General features: G+C 37.1%; 1 protein-coding gene across 5 annotated transcripts in view; it reads left to right on the top strand.

Moving 5' to 3' along the window:
- SALL3 (spalt like transcription factor 3) overlaps window positions 1-7,662 on the top strand; it is a 19,634-nt gene extending 11,972 nt beyond the window's left edge. For 4 of the 5 annotated variants that reach the window (XM_077270063.1, XM_077270062.1, XM_077270060.1 and 1 more), the window contains exons 2-4: window positions 1-2,869; window positions 3,086-3,426; window positions 5,601-7,662. The exon at window positions 1-2,869 is cut by the window's left edge. In XM_077270063.1, the coding sequence (XP_077126178.1) occupies window positions 1-2,869; window positions 3,086-3,426; window positions 5,601-6,032 (3,642 nt within the window). In that variant the 3' untranslated portion in view covers window positions 6,033-7,662. The remainder of the gene's footprint in view (window positions 2,870-3,085; window positions 3,427-5,600) is intronic. The other variant, XM_077270065.1, reaches the window with a different exon arrangement.
- The last annotated feature ends 11,276 nt before the right edge of the window (window positions 7,663-18,938 follow it).

Below are 18,938 nucleotides of genomic sequence, written 5' to 3'. Positions count from 1 at the left end.
GAGACCAATGTTTGTGAAAAATGCTGTGCTGAATTCTTCAAATGGACTGACTTCTTAGAGCACAAGAAAACCTGCACTAAAAACCCTCTCGTGCTGATTGTAAATGATGATGTAGCAGCATCAGCCTCAGAAGAGTTTCCCGAGCCATCTCCTGCAAGCTCTTCAAGTGATCACGCAGAGAGCGAGACTGCAGAGGAAGCTGTCCCGGTAGAAAATAATGAAACTTGTGATCTAAAAGAAACAGAAAAGGAAGAGGAACCCATGGAGGTTGAAACCACTGAAGAAAAAATTTTTCCAAATCAAGAAGCCTCAAACACTTCTACTCCTCTACCTCAGATACCTGATCCATCTTCCATGACTAATTACAACATGCCAAACACTAATGTTACATTAGAGACTCTTCAAAGTACAAAAGTGGCAGTTGCCCAGTTTTCACAGAGTGCGCGGTGTATAGGTGGCACAGGTGCTGCCACTGCAGCTACAGCTATGGCAATTCCAATGATTCTAGAACAATTGATGGCACTACAACAGCAGCAGATCCACCAACTGCAACTCATTGAACAAATACGCAGTCAGGTCGCACTGATGAATCGCCAGCCACTACGTCCTCCATTGACCCCTTCAGTTGCAACACAAAATCCTCCAATTCCAACACCCAGTCAGCTGCAAAGCTTTACTGCACATCCAAGCCTTCAGTTAACACCGGTAGTCACAGCTACCCTTGCAGGATCAGTATCTAGCAACCAACAAACATCATTTGAAAATCCACAACACACATCACAACCTGCCTCTGGGGCAAGTACCCCAAATATCCCATGTTCTGTCTCTTGTCCACCAACAGAAACAAGCACATTAACAAATGCTAAATCAACATCAGTAACTCCAAGTCCTGTGCCCAATACAACGATCAGTACTACTTATCCTCAGAGCTCATCTACTCCTCCTTCAATTGGACATGGAAATATCCTCACCTCACCTTCTAGTTTGCCAAGCCCACTTCTACCTCAGAGTTCTTCAAATAGTGTGATCTTCCCCAATCCATTAGCAAGCATAGCTGCAACTGCTAATGCATTAGATCCCCTTTCTGCACTTATGAAACATCGCAAGGGAAAGCCACCGAATGTATCTGTGTTTGAGACCAAGTCTACTTCTGAGGACCCATTTTTTAAACATAAATGCAGATTTTGTGCCAAGGTTTTTGGAAGTGATAGTGCTTTACAGATCCATTTGCGCTCTCATACAGGTGAAAGGCCTTTTAAATGTAATATATGTGGAAATCGATTTTCCACAAAAGGCAATTTGAAAGTTCATTTTCAAAGACATAAAGAAAAGTATCCCCATATTCAGATGAATCCATATCCTGTTCCAGAATATCTAGACAATGTTCCAACTAGTTCTGGAATACCATATGGGATGTCTCTTCCTCCTGAAAAGCCAGTAACCACATGGTTAGATAGCAAGCCAGTATTACCAACAATATCAACATCTATTGGGTTGCAACTCCCCCCCACAATACCAGGTATTAACAGCTATGGCGATTCCCCCTGCATTACCCCAATAAGTAGATCACCTCAAAGACCATCTCCTGCATCAAGTGAATGCAACTCTTTGTCTCCAGGCATAAATCATAATGAAACATCCATGGTAACATCCGCAGAATCTCCACAATCTACTCAGACAGTCACAACTGCTGTCCCAAAAACAGAACCCATTGCCCTTCCTCCTACCATTGTAAGAACAGCAGAACAACCTGCGAGTGGACAGATATCCTCTCCTGTGACAACATCTATTCCCACGCTAACAGATACCAGTATATCAACAAGCCTCCCAAATCCAGTGCTTCCATCTATGCCTGACCCCTTCAAAGCAAAATTTCCATTTGGTGGTCTTCTAGAGTCTATGCAAACATCAGAAACATCAAAACTGCAACAACTAGTTGAGAACATTGATAAAAAAATGACAGATCCAAATCAATGTGTCATTTGTCACCGAGTGCTTAGTTGTCAGAGTGCTCTTAAGATGCATTACAGAACCCATACAGGAGAGAGACCATTTAAATGCAAAATTTGTGGACGTGCTTTTACTACTAAGGGAAACTTGAAAACTCATTTTGGTGTTCATCGGGCAAAACCTCCATTAAGAGTTCAACATTCATGTCCAATTTGTCAGAAAAAGTTTACTAATGCTGTTGTCCTGCAGCAACATATCCGTATGCATATGGGTGGACAGATTCCAAATACCCCTTTACCTGAGGGCTTCCAAGATGCAATGGACTCTGAGCTTTCATATGATGAAAAGAATTTTGAAACACTGAGTAATTATGATGAGGATTTTGATGATAATTCTATGGATGATGATCTAGACATGAAAGATACAAATGACCCTACAAAGCCACTGATACCATACCCCGAATCATCTCCTTCTTCACCTCCCACTGTTATTTCAAGTATTGCAGCTTTAGAAAATCAGATGAAAATGATGGACTCTGTTATGAATGCACAGCAATTTATTGGTTTAAAAACCTTAGAAAATGGATTGGGGGAAAGCGATCGCTTAAGTAATGATTCTTCATCGGCTGCAGGGGATCTTGAGAGCCAAAGTGCAGGCAGTCCTGCAATGTCTGAGACCTCTTCGTCAATGCAGGTTTTGTCACCTGCACATAGTCATAGCGAAAGCATCAGATCAAAATCTCCCCATGTAGTTAATCAAGAGGAGCCACCAGAACTACAGCTTAAGACAGAAAAGCCTGACAGCCCCTTGCCTGCCCCAGAAATTGAAGGTGCACTGGATCTGACATCCACCAATCCTGTGAGACCAATCATCAAAGAAGAGGCCCCTTTTAGCCTGCTGTTCCTGAGCAGAGAACGTGGTAAGTTTCAAAGTACTGTTTGTAATATCTGTGGCAAGCCTTTTGCTTGCAAAAGTGCATTGGAAATTCACTACCGCAGCCATACTAAAGAACGGCCATTTATTTGTACAGTCTGCAATCGTGGGTGTTCCACTATGGGTAATTTAAAACAACACTTACTGACACACAAATTGAAAGAGCTCCCATCTCAGTTATTTGAACCCAACTTTACTCTAGGTCCCAGCCAAACTACTACTAGCCTGGTCACCAGCACAGCGCCTGCCATGATCAAAATGGAAGTGAATGGTCACACCAAGCCGATCTCATTGGGTGAAGGTCCTCACCTTCCAGCTGGAATCCAGGTTCCTGCTGCACCACAGACAGCGATGAGTCCAGGCATCAATCCTATGCTGGCACCCCCTCCACGACGAACTCCCAAGCAACACAACTGTCACTCGTGTGGGAAGACCTTCTCTTCAGCAAGTGCACTACAGATACATGAACGTACTCATACTGGTGAAAAGCCATTTGGTTGCACAATCTGTGGTAGAGCATTTACCACAAAAGGGAATCTTAAGGTAAGGTGAAATCTCTCCAGTCATACAAAAGAAAAAGGATTTGGGGGAAAAGAGCTGTCAGTCAATTACATTTACAAAGTTTTAAGATTTTGTATAGACTGAAATGTCATTGTCATTTCATAAAGCAAATGACATAACATGTTCTAAAGGCTGCCAAGAAATAAAAGGCATAGTTGTGCCCAAATGCTTTGAACGTATGAGAACTCTGTATGCACATGCTGCAGATGAGCCCTTGAACGAACATTAATATAGTCTATAAACCATATGCAGCTGCAATTTCAATTTAGTTTAGTAAACTTTACAGTTTACTAGGGCCCTGTGAATATATTCACACTCTCTATTAAATTTATACTTTCCAAACAAGTAGGTGAAACAGTTAAAGCTTAATTATTTAAAATATAATAGTTTTGTTATGACAATGACTTAAATCCTCAAGCCCTTAATATCTATAAAATTCTGCTTGCAGCAAAACATCCCAGAGGCATATTTACCACATGTATTCCATTCCTAATCGTGAGCACATTATAGTGGATACTTCCAGGACTGCTGCTTTTTATCACTGATTATGTCTCTTTTGGCAATAGCAGGCTTTCTCAACAAATGCTAATTTGTCAGAGTAAGAAAGAAAAATCATCACAGCTTTTTTTATTTTTTGGCTATGGATATCAAAATTATGTTTATGGAACAGCTTAAAATTTGTATCACTCATCCAAGAGATATGATATAAAATGCTAGACGATATCTCACTACTAATAGGTCATTTAAGCAATTTCTTTGTCAATATGGCTATATGGTGAAAATATTTTCTTTCTTACACTACCTTTTTTAATACTGAGTTTGTTATGTGTATTTGATATCTTTTTATATTGTAGCTGCAGATCAGAGTAACATTTTCTTTCCAGTTTGGCAGCATCACTTTGGATTGCTTTTGACATGTGCATTGTTGTTTGTGGGACCGAACCCTTTATCTTTTTGATCCTTCTGAGCACTATGTCTACAGCGTTAATTGATTAGGTAGACAAATTGTGAGTGTCCAATTGTAGGCCTTTGCAAAAAAAAAAAAAAATTTAACTGTGTAGAATGATTATGCAGTATGTACTCTTCCATTAGGAATAATTGGCAAATGTAATCTCCCCTAGAGTCCGAAATCTTCACATTCCGTGAGCACCTAATTGACTGGTGCGGTTACCCTCTTTTTAATGGATATTCCGTTCAGAAAGGTTTTTAAAAATGAGCTTGCAAAAGTTGAAAAGTATTTTTGTGTATGAATAATGACATAACAAAAAAACACAACAAAAAATGTGGTGTCTTGATATAATGAGATGGAACCAGTAGAAAATGTTAATTTTGTTATTGTTATTTTTTATTTGACCACTTAAAAACAGTAAAAACACAATTATTCCATACAAAAAGGTCTCAAATATGTATCTAGTCGATAGATGACGAAATGTTAAAATATTATTTTTACCATTGGAGGATAAAATATTTATGGGATTTAGATATACAGAGTTCATCACCGCTGCCAACTCCCTCTAGGTACAAAGCAGGTTTCCTCAGCCATCTGGATATTGAACAAGCCATGGCATGATTTAGTTTATTATTCTGGAGGTTTTGAAAAGAGTATTTTTTTACATAAAATGATCTTTGTTTGTGCTGCCTGCTACTGTATGTTTTCTCGTCTCACAATTTACCTACGTAGAGGAGGAATGCCTGCGGTAGACATAGTTATGGTTTGCCCTGCTATTTTGTGCACCTGCAATCTGTAATTGCAGACCTCATGGAGGCATTTAGAAGAATTGCCAGGAAACCCAAAATAAAAATATAGTATGAAAAACCAAAACCAAAGACATTAAAAGAATTTCATTAGAAGAATTATATAACTAACTTTTAAAGTCCAGAATTAGCATTGTCAGGCACAGATATCACCTCGTAATTTTACATTTATTATCGGTTGTGGTATATTTTTGTGTTTTTCTTTCATAGGCATTTTTTTCAGCTAAGATCTCCTAAATGTGCTAGCATCTTATAGTGGTATTCATATTCACAAATTCAAAATAATTACTATTGTTTGTTTTATAGATTAACCTTTCTCTATCTTTTATGCAACTTTTTGTAAAACGAATCCACTAAAACCTATATGTTTTGTTTTATTTTTGTGTCTTCTCTACGCGTAGGTCCATATGGGGACTCACATGTGGAATAATGCTCCTGCAAGACGTGGTCGTAGACTTTCTGTGGAAAACCCCATGGCTTTGTTAGGAGGTGATGCACTGAAGTTTTCTGAAATGTTTCAGAAAGATTTAGCAGCTCGAGCAATGAATGTTGACCCTAGTTTTTGGAATCAGTACGCTGCTGCTATCACAAATGGGCTGGCAATGAAAAACAATGAAATTTCTGTTATACAGAACGGAGGCATTCCCCAGCTCCCAGTCAGTTTAGGTGGAAGCGCTCTTCCTCCATTAAGCAACATGTCCAGTGGGATGGACCGAACACGTACTGGTAGCAGCCCCCCTATCATTAGTCTGGACAAAGTGGGTTCTGATTCTATTGTAACTCGACCATTCACAAGGTTTATTGAGGAAACCAAGGAAATTGGCATAAACTGAGTGAAATTGAAAATAAAAAAACAAGACTCCTCTCCTCAAGTGTTGTACTATTTGTTGTACAGGTTTTTGAACTTATCACAGTGACCTAACTCATATTCCTACTGCCCCTTTCCCATAGCAGAAATGACTGATGGATGCTGCAGAGATGTATTTTCGAGATTGTGCATGGTACTTTCAGCAGTTAAACTGACTGGAATGGACTATACCCTCTTTAAACATTAATCAAAGTTTATGGATACGGGCGCCCAAAATTTGTTTGTGTTTGATATAAAATAATTCAACTTCTGAACAAAAAAAAGCCTTCTTTTGTCCAAAACAATAGCTGGCTTTGTTCAAATTAGATATCAACTGGAAGCCTGTTTGTAAGGATTCTAATATAGTACTAAGTAATCCGACTTTAGTATTCCCAAATGTATTATTACAGTATCCTCATCTGTAATATTTAAAATAACAAAATGCTGGTACCCCCCAAAAAAACAAAACAAAACAATTCTTCAGTGATATTTTGTACAGCCAGGTACATCTGAATTTGTGACCTTTTCTTAGCAAGTTTTCTTTGCTGTACTCCAGTGACGTTTACTCCAATACAGGCAACATTGTGACATTTCATTTGGACGATAGCATGCTATACATGTGCGAGTATCTGTCTGTATCAAATCCTTTAATTTAATTATTTGTAGCTGCTACGAGGACAGTCATTCAATATAAAAGAGAAAATGTATGGAGAACTAGTTTGATGGTTGGAAAGCCACTCACAGTCAAAACTTTTTCACTCTAAAGTATTCACATCATAGGAAGCTGTGAATAAAAAAATGTTAACTTCACTGTACAATAAAAGGTAATGTTTGTATATTGTGCTCGCAAACTCTTATTTATATTGTTGCACTTTTGGTATTTTGTACTTAGGGGAATTTGTTGATAATATGAAAAAAGTGACCAAATATGTGAAGGAATGTTTTTTTTGGGGGGGTCAAAGTCACATATGGTGAAAGAAAAAAGTAAAGAAATGAAATAATGGTTTGTTACTTTCTGTAAAAAAATAAAAACACATCAAAGCACATATGAAATATCCAGAACAGAATAGAGAATTTTCTCTAGAATAATTTCACATCTTTATTTCTGTTTCTCCCTATAATGTGGCATCAATAAAGAGAAAATGAATTGTTAATAACCGGAATACGTATTCTCATAGTTTACATTTATTTATGTATTTATTTATTTTTTTCCACGTTATTATTGGTTTGGTGAAATGGTCAACTTTGTGTATTAAGAAAAAGAAAGAGATACAGAAATAAAGAATAAGCACGATGGAGGTCCTATGCCATTATATATGCACACAATCAGTATTGAGGGGCTAACAAGCACTTTGTATTATACTGTATATATATTGCATAGAATTTGAGGGATTCTAGTCTAATAAAAGCCTCTTATGTACTGTTTAGTTTACTCATGAGACCCCTGCAATTCCATATTATTTATTGGCTTTTTAGTACAAAACATTTCAGCGTAAACCAATAAAAATGTGTCACTTTATAGTCAAGAACAGAGAAGCATTTACAGACACGCAAATTCTATTTTTTAATATGTCAAAAAAGGCTTTTAGAAACAGTAAATAATACTTACAACAATGTTTCTTTCTTTCTTTGTCATTTTTGTGAGATGCTCTGCTTACCTTGAAGTATGCTTAATAAGGAATTAGAGAAGTGTAAAGTTGGTACAGTTCACAATCATATTGGCATCTTGTGTCGCTAGACCTTTGTTTTACTCCCTGTGTGACATAATGAGTGATGGAAAAAAGCAACATAAAGAAAACATATTTTCATACTGCAGTAAGATTCAGAGGTAATAAACTGCTTGAAACATGGGCCTGAAAATTATGATTGTGGAATGTTTTTTTTAAATGTTCTGTGTTGATTACTTAAAATAAGTACTGATCTACGTCTGGGCTCTTCTATGTGGAAGTGGATAAAATATTACAAGGAATTACGTGGCTGGTCTAAGAGATAAGGACTAGAATAATGGACAACTTAACTTCATACATACAATGCAGTTCCCTTTTAGGGATTTAAGTTTCTATGTTTTAGCTTCTGCAGCAGAGTGTATGAGATGTGGAAATCTTAATTTCTTGTTAAAATAAGAGCCAAAATAATATTAACTGGAGGTTTAATTGGCAAAATAAATACGACATCCAATCAAATTCCAGATTTTTTTTTTACATAGTCACATAGGTTGAAAGAAGACCTAGGTCCATCAAGTTCAACCTTTCTCCACCAAGTACACATTTTTTGTCACTAAATTATCAATTAATGAATTCAATACATTTATTATTTAACTTAATGCTTCTTCATGTATGACAAAATAATACTAAATCTAGTTATGCAAGTATATATTCTTATACATATCCTTAGCTTATATATTTATTTTTATGGATTCAGATACATTTAGCTTTTTTCAAGCATTTAACTACATTAATAAGGTAAAGCAAAACATAACCAATAAGTGATTTATACTCTTAAAGACTGCCTCTTTACCAAAATCAATCCCATACCCAGAGCAGATTACTAGTGATAATTTTTTGATTCCACCATATATTGTAAATACCGGCCATCTGAGAAAGTCACCCACCAAGAAGACCAATTTTCACTGCAATTTTGGGTAGTCGAGTGGTTATACTGTTTTAAATACTTGAAAAAGAAAAAAGTACAATAAATTACAGTGCAGGTAACTTCAAATATGTTAACATGGCACTAGTGTGGTTAGTTCAGATGAAAGAGTTAATAATATATGCGCTAGTACAGTTTACACTGGCTCATATAAAAGCAGGACAGAAGGAAATGTAATTTTTAATTTCACTATTTTATCTGAAATATTAACATTGAAATACTACGTAAAAAAACCTAAACCACATAGGCCGACGTAGAAACATAATCTGCAGTGAATACACTCTACTGTTTATTTACTTTGGATTTATCACGGCATGCTCACACAGGCTGTTTTTGTAGCGTAATTTTCCTTATGAAAAATGATGAAATATGCAGGTATTGGCAGGAGAAATGCTATTTACATTACGTGCATTTTTCATGCTTTGTTGATTGTGTTTTCAAGGCATTTATTTGAATGGGTGAAAAACTGAAAAAAAAAATCTGAAAGAATTGACATGATACAGATCTGAAAAGCATATTGATAGTTTAAAAACACAGCACAAGGATGACACTTTAGGTGTTACATGCATTATGCTGAGACTGAAAAACACACAGACATAAATGATGCAAAAAACTCAACATGTGAACAAAACATTATGGTATAATGATTTACAATGGTGTTGCTAATCAAATGAAACGTTAAAGACACTTCTAAAATTGTTTCGCAACACAGCGATCTACACGGTTCAGTTCAATTAGCTTCTCCCTTTTTTTTCAATATCCAGCTACAAACTTCCACTTTATTACAGACCTAAATAACCCTCAGTGCTGTGTGATGTTATATATGAAACTTGCATGGGAAGTAGTGATAGCGGCATACGCCCAGGCCTTAAAAAGAAAATTACAGTGTTATCATATTATCCTGTTATTATAAAAAATATCAAGTAATGTATTTTTATGGGCTGAGGGTGGTTTAATGTTTTTATTACACCTAATTGGCAACTTGTTTTTTCTATTTATGATACCTATTAATGAAGTTTTTATTTTATGTCCAAATACAAATGGGTTTCAGCTAGCCTACTAAAAAAATAAGGTATTAATTTGCTATTTATATTCTGTAAAATTATTTTTAAGGTGTAAAAATGCAGCTTAATATCATTAGTTCAGAAATCTAATGACATTAAAAACATATAAAACACTAATTTACAAAAATAATATTTTCTCAGTATCCTGCCTCTTTTTGAGAAAGATTATATAAGCTTTGTAGCATTAGCTGTTTTAAGGAAATATTTGTGCAGCCTGAAAAACTCAAACAAATGTCAAAGTGAAATATTTGACGTTTACTAAATTATCACTACCTTCATATTCAAAATACTTTCATGTTCCATCCACAAATATATATATATATATATATATATATATATATATAAATCTACATATGTATTGCTGCTGCTTAGTACAGATATTGAGCAACAATAATATTTGTAATTGCAATCATTACGATTCACACAGTGATAAAGTGCTATTTTTTTTAGAATACTACACAGTATTGGATGAAAAAATAAATCAAGAAAGTTGAAAATAGTAAAAAAAAAATTGAAAATGTACAAAGATATAGTAAAAATATATAGCAAAAATAATGTACAGTATAACAAATTAATAGTATAGAATTTTTATAATAAAATGATCTCTGCAGCCTAGGAAACATTATAAGTACATCTAGAATCTATTTGAAGAATATGAATTTGACTTTCATTTTAGCAATTTTTCATTCTATCCTTTATGACCCACTATTTAATTACCTATTTCACATAGTTATTTTTTTGTCATTAGATAGCCCAAAATAATAACCTGTACAATACAATTCTGCAACACTGCAAAAAAACTTATTTGTGATGTTAGGATGAAATGTTCATTTTTATTTGCACATAACTAGCTACATAGTAATATGTCAACTGTGTCCTATATGTGAATTTAATATTAGTAGTACACATATTCCAGTTGCCGAGTGCTAAAGCCTTGTCATCACTGCCAATAGTTAACCCCATATGATAAGCATAGGAGCAATCAGTCTTCTTGAATATCAAAAGTAAAAAATAGAAAATGAAATAATGTTATTGCAAATTCCATAGTAATACAGTTAAGATCCATAATAAAATAAGGAAAATATTTTCCATATCGTGTTCCATCGTTTGCCAATGTAAAACACTAGCAAATATGACTTACAATAATTTGTATATAAAAAAGGTAATAAATGAGTCCAAGGTCACATTCGGTTTTTTACTTTTTACGACTGCATTACCTGCTGTAGAAAAATGCATTTAGTAAAATAAATCATTAAATGCACAGATTATAAAAGGAATAAAACTCACAGTTTCGGAGGGTTAAAGCTATAAATAAGCTTTCTTAGGCCGAGTTCACATTAGCGTTTCTGTGCGCAGCGTATGATCCACATACATCTGCATGCGTCATGCGTACATATCTTTAACATGTTGTACGCAGGGACATGCATTTGCATGCATTCGCATGAGGATGCGTACGCATGAGTCGGTTCACGGTGTGCGGCGGTGACTGGCAAATGCAACATGTTGCATTTTTTGAGGCGTCAAATATTGCGCAATCATGCACAAGCAGATCATTGCGGATTATTGCGTCTATGGGAACGTATTGGTACGCAAGGACATGCGTACGCATGCGTTCAATACACATGCATACTGCGCATGTCCAGAAAATGATGTCACCACCTCCACCATGCGAATAAAAAACGCAAACGCATGCCATAACACATTTAAATGCATGCACACAAAACTTTTTTTGCGTCATGCGCAAGATGATGCGGAGGCGTAAGCATGCGTACTGGCATGCGTTTGTGCATGCAGATACACTGCGCACAGAAATGCTAATTTAAACCTAGCCTTATGTTTCACATTTTTGTGGTGATTAGTCACACATAACTGTGATACAATAATAATAGTTTTCTATAGAAGCAAATGTACATAGAAACGCTTCTTGGATAACTGTGTTCTCTTATGGCTGCACAATGTGTGCCACAATACAACGTGCCCTACATCAGTTCCTATCATTGCTGGCATTACTATCAATGAAAGCTTCTGTGTCCAGGAAAAGGATCTTCAGCTTGCGACTATACCAATTAGCTTGCAGTCGTGTTGCCTTATCTTCGCGAAAATGGTGATAGTACAATTGAAGGATAATGTCACAGAAACCTTAGCGGATTAGTCTTATGACCCAGCATTTATCCCACAGCTCCCAAACATACAATGTTGTAGAATGTGTGCTTAACATCTTCATATCATAACTGAAGGTGACAAAATACTTTGTAGTCATAAATTGTATGGAACTAGAAGACCTCAATATACTGTATACTCATCAGAATCATCTCTTGTTCACTGACATATATTGATCACAAAGGCAGGGAAGAGGCCTACTAAACTTGAGCCTAGAAAATGTAGTGTTAGATACCATATAGTAGTCTTTTGATTACTTTTGAAAGAAAAAGTTAAAATTAACAATTTCAATTCATTTGAGCTTACATACAACAATGAAAAGATAGCCAATACTTAAAGCATCTCAATGTAAGTAAAAATGAAATGTATAATGTCAGAGACAAAATTCCAGCTATTGTTGTATGGTCAATCTAGGGTCAGCAATGCCACTCAGCAATGTTGGGAAGAAGCCAAGAACTGCAATGGTGAGGTCCTCATCACTTCTTAATACATTATTTTTTTACCGGTTGGTGAGTACAAAAAAGCCCTTGGCTCCATGTCCTGTGATTCATTACATAGGCCACAGGCCTCCTTACACCTGTGATGTCGAAGATAGGTTATAATTGGGGCAACCATAGTGCAAAATTCCCTGCCTGGTGACATTTTGCTCCAAAGCCACCATAAGGAAAAGTGACTATACAAACACCAGAAATAGATGCAGAAGGCTTGGATAGCAGTCTACTGTGATGTTCATGACTACCTTGTTGTAGGCAGAGGGTCTATTCCATCAAGCCCATTTTCTTCCAGCAACATATATATGTACAGTGTAGTATACATGGCACTTATATGACTAGCATATAAAAATAAAGCTGTTACAAAGTATAGCTGTCCTTATTTGGCAACCAAAGAATGAGCAGGTAGTTAAAATTGAAGAAAAATAAATGTGGTCTACCTTGCTGATCCAAAAGATCACATGCAAAGTAAAATTTAACTGCCAGGTAGGTATTGTTGGCCTTTCCTATACAATACAGCAGGAAATCGTAGTAAACGTTTAAGGTTCTGTGTTTTTAGGGAGGCCTAAAGCACATCCACTCACTGACATGGATCAATCACATGCTATGATGCTCCATTCATAACGCCATTTGCTTTCACAGTCAGTGTCTGTTCTGTAACATTGGATCTACATATTATCCTCTTCGTTGTTGGTATGACCTTGTTCTCTGTAATGTTGGCTGGTTTCCCAGTAATCCCGAAATAGCAGAGTAACTCAACGGGCCTCCACTTATAGGAGATCCATTTCCCATAGAAGTAGTCATGTTTACCAGCACTATGCAGTCTCAAAGGCCTTGCACCCTGTGCTTTTATGTTTAGGATCCCACTCAGACAATGTCCTAAACGTGGTGAAGAATTGGTAAATGGAAGACTCGTCCAGTTCAAGATGGACTTTAGAAATGTTTTTTCTAAAGATCTGTTTATGTGCCTCATGCAATAAAGGTAATGGCAAGGAAATTATACAGGAAGATACAAATGCTGGTGGTTTGGATCGCATGGGAGTCCTGTCAGGTTCCCTTTAACAATTTTAAACATAACCACCATGTTTTATTGGACAACATTAAGGCACATGATGACATGTGTTTGTACTTGGCTTATACCAGAGGTCACAATAACAAATGTATTTTCTCGAATTAAATAGAACATGTAACTTTTCATCTAGAACATGAATTTACTATTATAATCCCATGTTATTAAAAAAAAGGATCATTCAACTATAAACATGTGAACCTCTCCTATGGCAGCAGTTAAACAGTAATCAATTTGTCTATTCACAATTACCTTTTATGCTGCAGAAAATTAATCATTTTACTAGCTTCAATCATTGGGGAATGTAGAATGCTAATTCAGACCTTATTACAGACACAATTCTTCATTTTGTCCTTCCTCAGCTTGGCACAAGAGCCTCATAAACAGTTTTTCTCCTTCCTCTATGATCTTGAGAGAAGAATTCATTTTCTGCTATGTTGATGAAAAAAAATCACAGCACATCAAGAAAAGCATTCCAGTAATTATACTTTTTTTTTTTTAAATAAACTGCATTTAAACGGAATACATTAGTAATCACCCTTTAAAAATAAAGGATATATTCAATATTTAGCTCAATTGGGTATTTTAAGATTTACTGTTACAGTTAACCTGAATTTAATTTGCAGAGCTGAGATTTTGCCATAGCAATATTATGTCTTACCTAAGTGAGTTCCATTGCTCACACTTCTTAGTAAATATATACTAAAGTTGAACATTTTACTGTTAATGTGAATATGTTCATACTTTTTGGCTTTCTTGTCTTAGTAGTTCCCTAAAGAAGTGTCCCCAACCAGGACAAGGCAAATATATCTGGAAGCGCTGAACCCACTGAGATGCAATGGAAACTTACTTGGACTACACTAAGTGAGGAACCCTACTAGCTTCTGGTAGTCATCTTGACAGGGGAATCTGAGCTATAGAGAGAAGGCAAAATCCATGTAAATAAACAATTCAGGTAGAAACTGAGACCTCAAGAAGTTTACTCAGTATAGAAGACTAGCAGAAGGTAAGGGCAGGTGGCAGACAAAAATTACGGTAAGAGTTGTTCAAGAAAAAGACAACACTAAAGATCATCTTTACATACATTGGAACCGTAGAATTGCCAGAGAGCACATTATCTATCCAAGATCAGCTTCAGATAGTGAGGATAAAAGGCTACTTAAGAGGTTGGCTGGCAACATCAAGAGTACAGTCAGAGGAATATGTTGACAGCCACGTGGCCTAAGCAAAAGAAAAGCAAGTAGGAGGGGAGCATCGGTAGACGGAGAATAAGCAGCTAGGGCAGTAAAGGAGCATGACACTGGGTTCCCAGGAACACTGAGGTTCAAGAGTCCCAGTAAGAAGTTGCTGAGGACACCGCAAATCAAAATCTGTAACTATTACAATAGGGAAATGCAAACTGATTTCAGCAGCTTTTATTTTTTTCAGTAGTCTAAATAATGAAAGTTGAGCTTGTATTAGCTACTGTTAGCAATATGGTCAGGTATTCAGTAATGCAGTATTGATAAATGAGGTTCAAAAGTACTGTGAGTTAAACCAATCCCCCTGACAAGGTGTGATCTCTGGATGTATTATGTACTCTGCAGAGGTGAGGGTCTCGCCATACCTAGATCAGTGCTACCTGTGACAAGTGATCAATAAACTGCCCATATTTACAAAAGGATGTGGTAACATGACTGTGGTAGTTAATCATGCCACATATTAGTTCAGTGCAAGATGAAGGCAGACCCCAATGGTATATGATGGAGTGAGCACAAGTGCAAACAGCACAAGTGCAAACAATTGATCAAGAACCACTAACACAATTATCATCCAAAAGGAGGGTGGCTGCTTAGTATTATAGATGTACACGGATAAGGCTTGTATAAAATGTCAGTCACATGATTCCATGCAAGTCGTCACTTTGGTTAACAGCCTATTACTCATGCCCATGCTGGTATTTTCATACTATATTGGTAATCACGGCCTCAGTGATGTGTTGTGGATTTTATGCACATTTCGGTGAATTGATTTTAATCTCAGTGTAGGATTTACAAGGGAATAAGGACTCTAGATGCAGGTTGTGAGTTTCAACATGGTAGCTAAAATATCATCTGATACTTCATGTATTTTTTCATCTTGGCAGAAAGCAACTAGGTCCTATAATGTTGGTTGAGGTAATATGGTGTTTGTTCTTGTGAGAAACACTTTGATTTTTGCTGCAAAGGGTGTTTGGACGGGATCACTAGGCTGTTAGACGGCATGGTGCACTACATGTAACTATGTGATAGTCACCTTTGCATAAGCCTTATCTGACTGCATTTATATCAGTAAGCATATACCTGACCTATGGATGAAAGAGGCGTGAGTGGATAGTCATCTTTATTTTGCAGCTGTGCTACTTCCATTGTATTAAGGCCAGCCTGGAGTGCGAGTGGTAGGTATGGAACACCTATCCCTTTCAAATACATTTTATAGGTGCGCAACACCTACCAGTCACACATGTAAGCCAGCAGTTATCTGTAGACTTGTTGCCTGGCCCCACTCATGAGGCAGAAGTGGGCAGGGCTGGATTACCCTTTAAGTACGTATAAACCTATACTAACGCCAAAAAGTAAACTATTAGGACAAAATACAGTAGAGAGCAGTAGACTTTTATTAATTCATGTTAAAATTATACATATCAGAATGTTAAAAAACATGAATATTTGTTCACATACCGTATTTTGCGGTTTATGAGATGCACCGGATTATAAGACGCACCCCAAATTTAGAGGAGAAAAACATAGTAAAAATTTTTTTTTTTTAATAAAGCGGTGGTGCTTCTTACAATCCATGTGTCTTTTTGCTTACCGGGGACAGTGGCTGCGGTGAAGCGGGGTCCCAGTGTTACTGCTGGTGGAGGCAGGAGTGGGGCGATGCTGTGGATCCCAGACTGGGAGAAAGGGGTATTCAGATGTGTGACACTGCGGGTGTTCGGTGGTGCGGGGGCTCCGCCAACATTTTGTGAAAGCCCGGAGCCCCCGTACTTCCATGGTTTACTTTGCGGTGGACTCCAGGAAAGTGGCTGCCGGGGGCGGCGCATGCGCAGATGGAGATCTTGGCACTGAGATCTCATCTCCCGAGATCTTGTAGTCAAAATCTCCATCTGTGCATGCACTGCCCCTGGCAGCCATTTTCCCGGAGTCCACCGCAATGTAAACAATGGAAATGAGGGGCCCCTGCACCAGCGAACACCCGCAGTGTCACACCACCAAGCACCCCTTCATCCCAGCCTGCGGCAACGCACCACTCTTGCCTCCTCCAGCAGCGACCCTGCTCCACCACAGCCGGTAATGTATATTCAAATTATAAGACGCACCCCCATTTTCCCCAAAAATTTTGTGGAAAAAAGTGCATCTTATAATCCAAAAATATGGTATATAAAAAAGATGAGTACCCTGTAAATTCAGCAGACAACACTTACAGGCAAAGACAAGAGCACAAAATAGGTGGGTGACCCAATATTACAATATAATTTACTTCCAAAACTCTCTGTAAGTGTACACCTTATATGTAGGCTTTATGGATGCTTGTTTGAAGAGGAAAGGGTAGCAGTTTTCACCTAATGGCATTCATTGGAGATTTATCAGGAAAAATATAATGTATGCAAAGTATGTACCCCAACCTTAGCCATACATAGATTTCAATAGAATAGATTTAACCTGAAGAACTTCTTAGGTTTTACTACCTTGTTTACTTCTCAATAAATAAGATGTGCTGTTCTGCGTATGCCCAGGGTGCACAATATCAGAATGTAGCCTTTTGTAGATATTGGTGTATTTTATACCTGGATATTATGATCTCTCTTCCATTAAGTACTACACATTCTGTCCCAGTGCACATGACTTAAAGTCAAGCACAACTAGCCTTTTATATCATTGCTGATATTTCCCATGACCTTCTATGTATTTGACAGGTTTACTGTGTCAATTATACCTACAATTTTTTTCTATGGCACTTCAGTGCCAGATGGGACTTCAATTGAATGCAGCTCGCAAAGGAACCTGAAAGACCTCAAACTCTTCTAGATAAATCAACATCTTGTCGAGCAAAGTAAAAATAATACAATCGCCAAGATCTTTAGGGCCCACTTCAAGATTACCCTGTGTGTTTCTATCATGCTGTAAAATACTACGTGCACTTGGGTTCGGACTGTACATTTACTACAACCTGGATACTGTATTCACTAGTAGCAAAACTGGTGGCATTTCCAGAAACAAATTTGGATCACTTCCCAACAAGTAAAAGCTTTTCTTTCTACATGATAATATGATGTATTTTTATATACAATGACCAGAAAATAATCATATGCATCAATACTATACGTTGTAATTTACCAGAAATTCTAATATATAGAGTTCAAAATGTATTCACACTCATTTCTGCTCTGGACCTCACCTATAGGGCAACTTAATGACATGTCGGCAGAAGCAGAAGTTGTGCGTGGCTATGACAGGTACTGCGTGCATAACAGCATAATGTGAACATTCTAGTTACAAGTCACATAAATGTGTCACCAGTGCGAAAGGATGACAGCTGCATCATCTTTAAACAAATGCATTAAAGGGATATATATATTGATTTTTAAAGACCTGTCAATCTTCTCTGACTTGCGAAATGCAAAACATGTCCAGATCTTCAGTCATGAATACAAAAAGAGGTATCACCTTGCAAAATTAAAATTCCATCTATTAGGTGCTGTAACTGAGGTCTTAGCTTCAGTTGTATAACTCCAAAAGATGCTAATTAGCTATATAGTGTTGTATATCATCAATAGGCTACAATGCTACAAAAAAAGAATTCTGCACTATTGTTTTCTGCAAGATTGAATCACACAGCAAAGTGCACATGTAGCTGAAAAAGTATACTGACAACAGTCTTATAGTCTCTGTAAGGTGAATAGGGGCCTGGGGAATGGGAGACATATGACATATATTCCTGGGAGATTTCCCAGACACTTCACACAACATGACTTCAGTTTATAACTGGTCAAAGACATAAGAAAACAGTGTTATAGGCACACTGTAGGTCAGTGTGGGCACCATGGGCTGGAAGTGTAGGTACCATGGAGCTGGAACAAAGAGAATCAGTAAAATTGGATATGAGAACTGGCAGTTAGGAATAGAGGAGGCATCTAGATGGCCACCTTGTAGTAGCACCTTGTGAATGCGCCTTTTCACACTTACAGTATGTGACAAAATGGTACTGGTGATATCGGTGTTGTGTATCAGTTTGTCATCAGTGTATCCATTTTTACCATCAATGTGTCATCAGTGTTTTAGATGGATGGATAAATAAATAAATAGCAAAGCTTCTCCTATACTTTACAATGTTAAACATGGACAGAACACGGAGGACACACGGATGCTATCCAAGTGCTTCATGTGTTGTTCATGGACCCATAGACTTGAACTGGCCCTTTTCATTCATTCTGCCAG

Source organism: Ranitomeya variabilis, chromosome 6 (assembly GCF_051348905.1).
Source record: "Ranitomeya variabilis isolate aRanVar5 chromosome 6, aRanVar5.hap1, whole genome shotgun sequence".
NCBI classification, from domain to species: Eukaryota; Metazoa; Chordata; class Amphibia; order Anura; family Dendrobatidae; genus Ranitomeya; species Ranitomeya variabilis.
This window is presented reverse-complemented; position numbering and strand designations above follow the sequence as displayed.